The sequence below is a fragment of the Ascaphus truei genome, chromosome 6 (genome assembly GCF_040206685.1).
Source record: "Ascaphus truei isolate aAscTru1 chromosome 6, aAscTru1.hap1, whole genome shotgun sequence".
Lineage (NCBI taxonomy): Eukaryota > Metazoa > Chordata > Amphibia > Anura > Ascaphidae > Ascaphus > Ascaphus truei.
The window spans coordinates 104839506-104849307 of NC_134488.1; the positions used below are offsets into that span (position 1 = coordinate 104839506).

Below are 9802 nucleotides of genomic sequence, written 5' to 3' on the forward strand. Positions count from 1 at the left end.
GGGTGTGAAGGGTAGGGGCAGGGGGGTGAAGGGCAGGGGGAGGTGAAGGCCTGGGGGGGGTGAAGGGCAGGGGCAAGGGAGGGTGAAGGGCAGGGGCAGGGGGGAGTGAAGGGCAGGGGCGGGGGTGAAGGGCAGGGGCAGGGGGGGTGAAGGGCAGGGGCAGGGGAGGTTGAAGGGCAGGGGCAGGGTGAAGGGCAGGGGGGGTTGAAGGGCAGGGGGGGTTGAAGGGCAGGGGGGTGAAGGGCAGGGGGGGTGAAGGGCAGGGGGGGTGAAGGGCAGGGGGGGTGAAGGGCAGGGGGGGTGAAGGGCAGGGGTAGGGGGGTTGAAGGGTGGGGGGGTGAAGGGCAGGGGGGTGAAGGGCAGGGGTAGGGGGGGTGAAGGGCAAGGGTAGGGGGGGTGAAGGGCAAGGGTAGGGGGGGTGGGGAAGGGCAGGGGTAGGGGTGAAAGTGAGGCACAAATTGTTGGCAGGAGTAAAATGTCCACACACACACACACATCCGAGGAGACTGCTTGGCCCCCCCAGCGGCCGGGGAGTTAAGGGAGCGCTGGGGAGTTAAGGGAGCGCCGGGGAGTTAAGGTAGCGCCGGGGAGGTAAGGTAGCGCCGGGGAGGTAAGGGAGCGCCGGGGAGTTAAGGGAGCGCTGGGGAGTTAAGGGAGCGCCGGGGAGTTAAGGGAGCGCCGGGGAGTTAAGGAAGCGCCAGGGAGTTAAGGAAGCGCCGGGGAGTTAAGGTAGCGCCGGGGAGGTAAGGGAGCGTTGGCGGCTGGGGTAGGAGGGCCGCGCCTCGCTTACCCTCCGTGTTTCCGGGAGTCGGTTGAGAGCGAGGGGGGAGGAACCTGCAGTTGGCGGCAGGGGCAGGAGGGCCGCACTTCCCCTCCGTCCGGGAGCCGGTGCAGGGCGGCGCATGTGATGGGGGGGGGGAAGAGTGTGTGTGTGTCTCTCCTTTGTCTCAGGCCAATGAGAGGTGTGCGGGGGCGGGCGGGCCAAGGGAGCAATCTCATTGGCCTGGCCCAAGGTCCAATCTGATTGCCGCTAGGGACACAGGGAGGGACACAGGGAGACACATACAGACATAGACACATAAGACGCTTTCACAAATATATAGTAGATGTGTTCAGTATTATCAACAGTGCTATTCATATGCTTCTTTAAGCAAGTGTGTCTTAAGGTGTGTCATAAGGTGGGTCATTCATCTATTCAGGGCCGCCAAGAGCGGGTTCGGGCCCCGGTGAAAAAAAAATTCCGGGCCCCCCAGCAGCTCTGTTCTCTCCTGCACTTACCTGTGGCGGCTGTCTTCTTCTCCTTCTGAACCGCAGCGTCAAATGCCATAGTGAAGTCACCAACGTGACTTCGGATGGCGTCACATTGCCACGGTAACGCAACGTCGTGACATCATTTGATGGTGTGGCTCAGAACGAGAAGGCGGGCAGCAGCAAGGAAACAGCCGCCCCAGCTAAGTGCCTTCCCATCAGGCCCGATAGGCCCGAAATTGCGCCAAAGGTATATGTAGTTGTGCCCCCTTCCGGACTGCTGGGCCCCGGTAATTTGTACCGGTTCCCCCTCCCTCTCGTCGGCCCTGCATCTATTATCCATTCTTCTGTACTCTCTAAACCAGTGTTTTTGAACCCTCTTCCCGTCAGCCACAACCACACCAGGTTTCTGAGGCAACCGCCTAACCTTCTATTAATATGCAAACAAAAGTGCGTTCACTTGGATGCAAATGCACTGGTTATTCCCAAAACCTGGTGTGGCCGTGCGGCACGGGGAGAGGTTTGAAAAACACTGCTCTGAGCTATGTCAAATCTATAATCATTTCAACCATTAAAAGCACAGTGGGAACGTAGACTGTGGATTTTTTTTGCATAGATTATCCACATATTCCCGGGAGTCATCAAAGTACGATACGTGCTGCAGCGGCGGCTGAATCAGCAATACTTGGCATTAAAGTCAAAGGCAGATATCGCCGGTTCGGGCATGATAACGCAGATCAGGCTTTGATGACTGCCGGCCATCGACTAAGAATTAACTGTGCAAAAATAAAAGGTCAGCAAAACACTCATTAGCATACGAGTGACTTGCAATGTTAGTTTGACTGATTATTGTTTAACATTCTGTAAACCATTATGGGCGTGCATGAACTAGTACCTTTAAACAAGCAGTGGTACACGGTATCACTGTCTGCGTACTGCGTCTGTACTGTGGTACTCTGCGTGTGCTAGTTCATCACACTTCGATCACTGTTTGGGAATTTAAGCTCTCTCATGGAATTAATTTATGTTTGAATTGTCTCTCTTGCTTTTTTGTTTCATACCGTATGTGGATTATTCTTTTTTCTCTCTCATTTTGCTTGTTTACTTCCCTGCTTCTTCTCCCCTTTTTGCTCTCTTTTCTCCCTCTCCATCTGCTCCCTTGTTTTCTTTTCATTTTCCTGCTCTGCGTTTGCTTTAGCTTCTCATCGTCTTATCATATTGCTCTCTCTTCTGTTCCTCTTCTTTAAGGCTTCTCTTTTGAGTCTTTCCATTTCATTGTGTTTCCGCCTTTCCCACTCCTTGTCCCCTAGTCTCACACTCTCCTATTTCTCAATCTGTTTCACCTCGTCTTCCCCAGCTAACGAGGCCGTGACCTCTCGTCAGCTGCTTCTCACTTGGGATCAGTAATTAGCTAATTATGTAACAAGAGCTCGTTTGCTTTTTCGTGTACATGTCATCACATATTGTGGTGACTTTTACCAATAATGTCAGCATTATTTTTTGGGGAATGACGATTTAGTGTTAATGATCAAACTATTATCACAGTTTAGTGACTAAGGCCCAATGACTACAAAATGATTCATGCAGAAGTTATTAAAATACGGTGGACTACTTACAAGCAAATATCAGCACATATATTTTTTATGTAAGGTTTGTTATTACCAAATTTATGTTTATGCTTTGCTTTAAGACCTTGGACACAAACTGACACAGCAATTAAGTATGTTTAACTGAAAGAACACTCTGCTTCGATGAAGTTTCAATCCCTGGGCTCTTGCTTTATCCTATTTTTATGCTTATCCGGTGAAGGAATAAAATCTGTATGGCAGCCAGGAATGAATAGCAAAAATTCCTGACAGGTCTAAACATAAATAATCATTGGGAGCAATAGATTTAAATGTGCATAGTGTTTTTTCCCCCACTTGGGACACAAAATATATATATATATATATATACACACACAAAAGAGGAGAGCGCAGGCTCCATAGCGTAATACAGTAAAAATTAGGTCTAATCAAGAACAGATAAAATCAGCTCACTCACAAAAGTCACTAGGACATAGGCATGAAAAATCTGGGGCAAACGGTCATTGCTGGATACTGCGCCGGTAGGTAGCTGGAAACCTCATGGTCGGTGACACGCATCTGCTTCCGGTTTCAGATGTGCACTGGATTGTGCATTCAAATAGCAGTCCTCCCAGCAAACGTGTAGCACCTCCCCTGGTTCAACTGCTACTGGTTAATGATCTGTGATAGCAGACTCCTTTGCCCACAGTCCTCAAACATAAACCCTACGCGTTTCGTCGCATGGGTAATGGCGACTTCATCAGGGGTGTCATGAACAGGGTCTAATAGTCCTTATATAGTCAGTTGTTTAATCTCATAATTACCACTAGTCCAATTCATACTTTAACCCTCTATGGGTATAATTGAGTGCTTAGGTAATAAAAGGGCATACTTGCAAAAGAACACCAACAACATAGTTAATACTTATGCGTATACATATTTTTATATATATATATATATATATATATATATATATATATATATATATATATATATATATATATATATATATATATATATAATTTTTTTACACGGTTTCCAAACATTGCACAGTTATATGCTTTTGATATGTAATGTATTCATTGTATGATGTCTCTGCCACACATCTGTTGCACAACTGGTTCTAGAACTATACAAGTCTCAACTTAAACTGATATTGTGATCAAAACATATATGAGAATAAATATGTTAAAAAAAATAAGTATAGGAGTGTTAATAGTTTGCTATAATAAAAATAGATATTTCCTACTTTGCTCTGCACATTGAATTTTTCAGGCATGATAGGTCCTTCCCCTACAGAGCTTACAATCTAATGTCTGTGTCTGTGTCACAAGGTGACCTGCCCAAGGTCACACATATAGCTGACCATAGAAATTGAGCTCGGTTCATCCATTTCAAGGGCAGTGTTCTTACCATTAAAGCTACTCCTACAGCCTAGATTATATTTGGGGGGAAAAGTGTGCATTTATAGTCATGTAGTAGGCTTCACCTTTTTCCTTCCTTTGCTGACCTCTTCCTTCCTTTGCAGACCTCTTCCTCCCTTTGCGGACTTCTTCCTGCCTTTGCGGACCTCTTCCTGCTTTTGCGGACCTCTTCCTGCCTTTGCGGACCTCTTCCTGCCTTTGCGGACCTCTTCCTGCCTTTGCGGACCTCTTCCTGCCTTTGCGGACCTCTTCCTCCCTAGCCTTCCTTGATGGCCATGGTTTTTCCTTTCCCTCTCTCACCTTCCTCCTTCCATTTACCTTAATGTAACCTATTTGGTGGGTAAATTCGCTTTCATGTTCCACCATCCAAGAGGGGAAACAAAAACTGAACATCTAGTAAAGATTACTCAGTCATGTCAACCATCTTGCATGCTGCTATACCTTCAGTTAGATCCCTCAGCCCAAGTGATACCAGCAAAGATACTGTATCAGGAGATAGCACACTTTTCATGCTGCATTTTGGTAGAATAAAGATACAATTGGAAATGTGCACACAGCAATTTTACTGAGTGGCTATCTGGCAAGATGTAACTCTTCCAGAGATCAGACTAAACGGTCATGTCCCGTAAACTCCATATAAGCTAAGTAAAAAAATAAATAATAATAATTTACAGTACGTCCTGAAATAAATACTTGCTTTGGCATGGTCTCTGTGTCCTGAACCATGAAGATTATTTTTTATAATGTCATGTGTTTGTGAAAATGTCACAGCTCCTCCATGCTCATTTCCAATAAGGTGGAACAGAACACACTGAAATAGTGCCTTTCTGATTTATGACACCCTAATACCCCTGGTGTATTTCATTTCTTTCTGAGCCCTTTACCAAGGTCCTCTCAACCTCAGTCTCTGAGAGGAACCACAGCAGTAGTACAGCCCTGTCTCGTGGAGCCGGGCATGCCAGCCTCTTATGATAATGTCATGCCTATCCTGTAACAGGAAGCATGGTTGGATGGGTCTTATGGAATACTATCAATAGTAACTCATTATTTTTAAAAGTCGAACATTCCTTTTATAGCCCTATGGAATAAGAGCTTTTAATGTGACAGGTGGCATTAACTGGTATCAAATATATTACTGCAAATCAAAAACCATATGCAGAATTCCATGCTAACATGCCACATTAATTTCATAATAAAACACAATGTATGCAGTAAGAATCATGATAGGCCAAATTATGGAAATTCAGTTAGTGTTTTTTTTTTTTTTCATTTTAAAAAAGTTTAAAAAAATTGTAAACTTTCAACGAACTTTTAAACTGTGAATTTCTGGCAAAATTGCCCAATTTCCCCAGAGAAAACATTTTTTTTTAATTGTCCATGTAATACTTCTAGGGATTTAGGTAGGAACCAGCTAAATACATCCAGGATCTTCTAAAGCTATTACCACAACACTTCTTCCTTCCTGGTGCAACAATATAATGAGGCACCCATTCAAAATATCATCAGATGTTTGTCACTACAAAATCATTAACTGATCTAACTATGCAGTGCAAATAATGGCCCAGAGAGTTACAGGTTCTGGAATCTTGGCATTATGAGTTCCTTGTGTCTATGACACAACTTTTATTCCACTATGTGTCCCAAATGAAACATATGGCACTGATGCTGATTATTTCTATATACACACCCTCACAAATCTGTAACTCTCACAGGCTCTTCCCTGTCAGGCCATGTGTTAGGCCGCAATTATACTACGCGCGATGGCGCTCGTGCGCGCGACAAGGATAACCTACCCAATCCCTATGAGGGCGCCCCTATTGCGCACATGACGGAGCGTGATGGCACGAGCGTGTTTTGAAAAGACAAACAATGTTGTCTTTTTAAGTGACCGGCGCGTCACGTGAGCGGTTCAGCCAATGAGGGTGAACCGCTCACGTGATGTCATGCCTCCGCCATGCCTCCCCCACACCTGAACATCGCTGAAAACACAGTTCACCCATCGTGCAAGTGGCAGGCGTGCGCCATGTGCCCGTGCGCCCAGTGAGTATAATCTCAGCCTTAATGTTGTGTGCTGCCCACAGTCTGTTCACTGTAAACCACGGGTAGCCAACTCCAGTCCTCAAGGGTCACCAACAGGTCAGGTTTTCAGGATATCCCTGCTTCAGCACAGTCTTTGACTGAGCCACCTGTGCTGAACCAGGGATATCCTGAAAACCAGACCTGTTGGTGGTCTTTGAGGAGTGGAGTTGGATAACCCTGCTGTCAACCATAGTAAGACAGCATACAATTGTATGTGGTTCCCTTATTTGTGCTAAAGATGTCTTGTATCAGTCTATATGGTATTGAGAGTATGACCTAAAGATCAACAGCTGGAAACCCTGAATAATGTCATAATCAAGTCAAAAAGACTCTTGTTTTCTGGAAACTGTGTTCTTGCCTCTGTTTTTATGTTAAGGTATATCATGGCTCCACAATACATAAAGTTTGATATAAAACTGGCTCTCAATAAATCTGCTTTGTCTCTTTTAAATGGCTTGTCAATGATTTTTCAGATCATCTACTTGGTCCTAGGTTGGTAACGCATTTCAAATTTGTATTTATTTTTGAGGGGTATAAATATAGGAATCGTCCTTAAATTACTTATTTTATGGAACATAGTGAATCTGCTGGAGCCCCCAAGTATTTTGAATCCGACTGTCTCACACACATTTGCATGGTTTTAAAGCAAAGACACTGGATACCACAATAAAGTGTAGAAAACTCACAGGATTACTGACAAAAATAAAAATAAAAAGTCTATAATATTTTGTCATTCTAGAACTTGGTAAACATTCCTGGGAGAATGGCACCTCAGACCCAAATACCAAAGGTGCCATTAGCTTTTCAAACAGTTTAGGTTTCCAGTTTATCACCTGCCACTCTTACTCCAGATGTCAGGTGCAGATATTCATTTACCATGAACTTTTTCATAGGCTCTTTAAATGCAGTCTGACCATTGCAAGCGTCTCGTGAAATGCTGTTAACCATTTAATTGCTGGAGAGGCCTCCAGCTTAATTAGATTGCAAAAAATGTGACCAGAGTCAGCTAAATCAGATGCAAACATTGTCATTTTAAAAAGGCATCCACAATGCTAATGTTATCACTTTTGTGTCTGTCCTTGAGAGGTTCATCTCATAGTTGACACTGCGGATGAGAAAGACTTGTTTTACGAAATTTTCGTTTGCTCTTTATAGCAGAGACGAATATGTGAGGGTACTAGTGGGTGAAGGAGTATAACCACAGTTTTATTTGCCCACCCAGAGTGTCAATACTTTTCTTATCTAGAAACATACAATTATACTTTATTTTTTAAAGAAAATGGGATTCTTTTTTTTAGAAAGACTCGGTGGCGCCTTATTTTACACAATAAATATTGCTTTCATTTCTCTGGAATACACTTCAAAGATCTTTCACCCTATCAGCCACAGTGGGGACTACTATTTTCTTCACCTGTTTTAGAGATTCCTAAAATAGTAATTGCCCCCCTCAGCACTCTTTCTGTCCCACGGTCCCACACTAGAAGATTACAGTATATGGAAATGGCCATATTAAGGAACGCAAATCTATACTAGAAGGGTTTTGTCATAAGCCTGTGTCATAAAATACACCTGAGAAATATCCTGAGCTTTAAAAGTAATTATCAATATTTGCTAATTAAGTAACAGACGTTTCTTTGTGAACTAAAAATGCTTGTAAAGGTATGAAAAAAGTCAATAAAAATTGGGAACCATGCACTTCCTTTCATAAAGGGCAAGATTCACTGAACCAAAATGATTGGATGTAAATATAAAGTTATATTAATATTCTCATAGAGCAATCAATATTAGTCATCAGAAAAAGACATGATTGTGCTATAATTAGAGCATATACAATTAGATTTACATACATATTAAATTAACATACAGTCAGTGCTATTTCTACTATTTAGTAATTCTATACATGCTAAATAACAATAACACCGTTTATACTAACACTCTGCATAGGATATTTAGAAATCGCGTTTAGGAGGGATATTTACTACAGTCTCCAGGCTACAAAACCAGCACCAAATGAATCAAGGAAAAGGAATCCCATTAAAAGCAATTGGAGATTGCCCTCTGATCAATCTGACGCAATTGTTTTGCACTGGCTTTGCCCCAGTTGTATAACTAGGCGACTTTAGTAAATAAACCCCAAGGATGCTACTTTACCAATGTCGCAGAAGGTAGCAAATCAGCAAAATGAAGCACACCTTTCCCTTGTACGTTTTTGAGGGGCATATTTGTGTTATAGGTGAGTGAATAAAATCATGCAACTGCATACAAAACGCAGCATGTCCCTTCAAATGATGCACATGTGCCTCTAAGCAACAATGACTCTCAGTGCATCATTACAGCAGATTTATGACACCATAGAATCCGTAGCAGAAGCGAATCCATTCAGAGCTCTGCAGAGTTATGCTCCTACTGTATGTTCAGTAGAACAAGAGACAAGACGGTGTAGGCAAGATAGGAAATGCAGCAGATAATCTGTGAAGCCCAATAGAAGATGATGGTGTGATGCTAATCAACACCCACCTGTGTTGCCAAAAGGACGTATAAGAATAGGTGCTGCTTGCTGCTAAAATGCATTGAAAGGTATTTGTCTGCCTTCCCATTCCCCTTCAAAAGAAACAGAACCTGAGCATATCCCCTGCGGGCATTCCCCCTGTTGAGTGAAATATTGATTCTTAAATAATATTGTCTTCAGGTATGGATTAATACAGTGCTGAAAAAATAATTTCTCCCCTCCCTCAAGTGTTCTCCAATCAGACAGCATACAGGAGCAATCTGTCCTACCCGCTTTCTGTGGCTCAGGCATGGTGGTGTGTGTCACCCTCTCCCTGGGTCCAGGCACAAACTCCCTCTTGAGGGGTCTCCTTGTCTCTTTAAAGACAGTCTCTCCTCTCTTGGGAGACACTGACAAATGTCACCTGACCCCTTGGGGGCTGGTTGCCAAATTCCTAAGCCGTTCCATAAACTTCCTTAAAACGCTGGTTGGGGGGTTTCATTTCTTAGCCTTAATAGTATCAGACACAGCGGGGTGGATGGGATCTGATTTTGTGCATGAAAAAAAGCTATAAGAGTCTCACAGCCTAAATGAACAGCTCCAAGTGAGATAGAGGAGCCAGCTGCTGTTGTATGTACTGTACAGTTAGCGAGGGATTGAAAGAAGAGGGGGAGATGGAAGTGGCAGCTGACCTCTTTCTTTGTGGGGTCTCCAGGAATAACAGATTCCTCTCCAGGAACAGGGGATTTGCTCCTGTGCTCCTCCCTATTGTTTGGTTTTAGCTAAAACGTCCAGAAATACATACACAGCAGCTGGAACAATGTATAGCTCTTAAAATATCTGGACCTCCAAGAAAAAGGGATTTGCCTCCAAGAAAACTACAAGGCTACAGAGCAATTTGTCACCCAATTTGCAGCCTGGGGTAGTGGTTTTGTAAACTAGAATGATAATATCTTGTTCGCTGGCATGGTATTAATACTATTGTGTGTCTGGGGGCA

General features: G+C 43.7%; 1 protein-coding gene across 4 annotated transcripts in view; it reads right to left on the reverse strand.

Annotated features, from left to right (window-relative positions):
* The window catches only part of MYBPC2 (myosin binding protein C2), a 74321-nt gene extending 65106 nt beyond the window's left edge, over window positions 1-9215 (reverse strand). For 2 of the 4 annotated variants that reach the window (XM_075605533.1, XM_075605531.1), the window contains exon 1: window positions 9095-9215. In XM_075605533.1, the coding sequence (XP_075461648.1) occupies window positions 9095-9116 (22 nt within the window). In that variant the 5' untranslated portion in view covers window positions 9117-9215. The remainder of the gene's footprint in view (window positions 1-9094) is intronic. The other 2 variants (XM_075605532.1, XM_075605534.1) reach the window with 2 other exon arrangements.
* Between the last annotated feature and the right edge of the window lie 587 nt (window positions 9216-9802).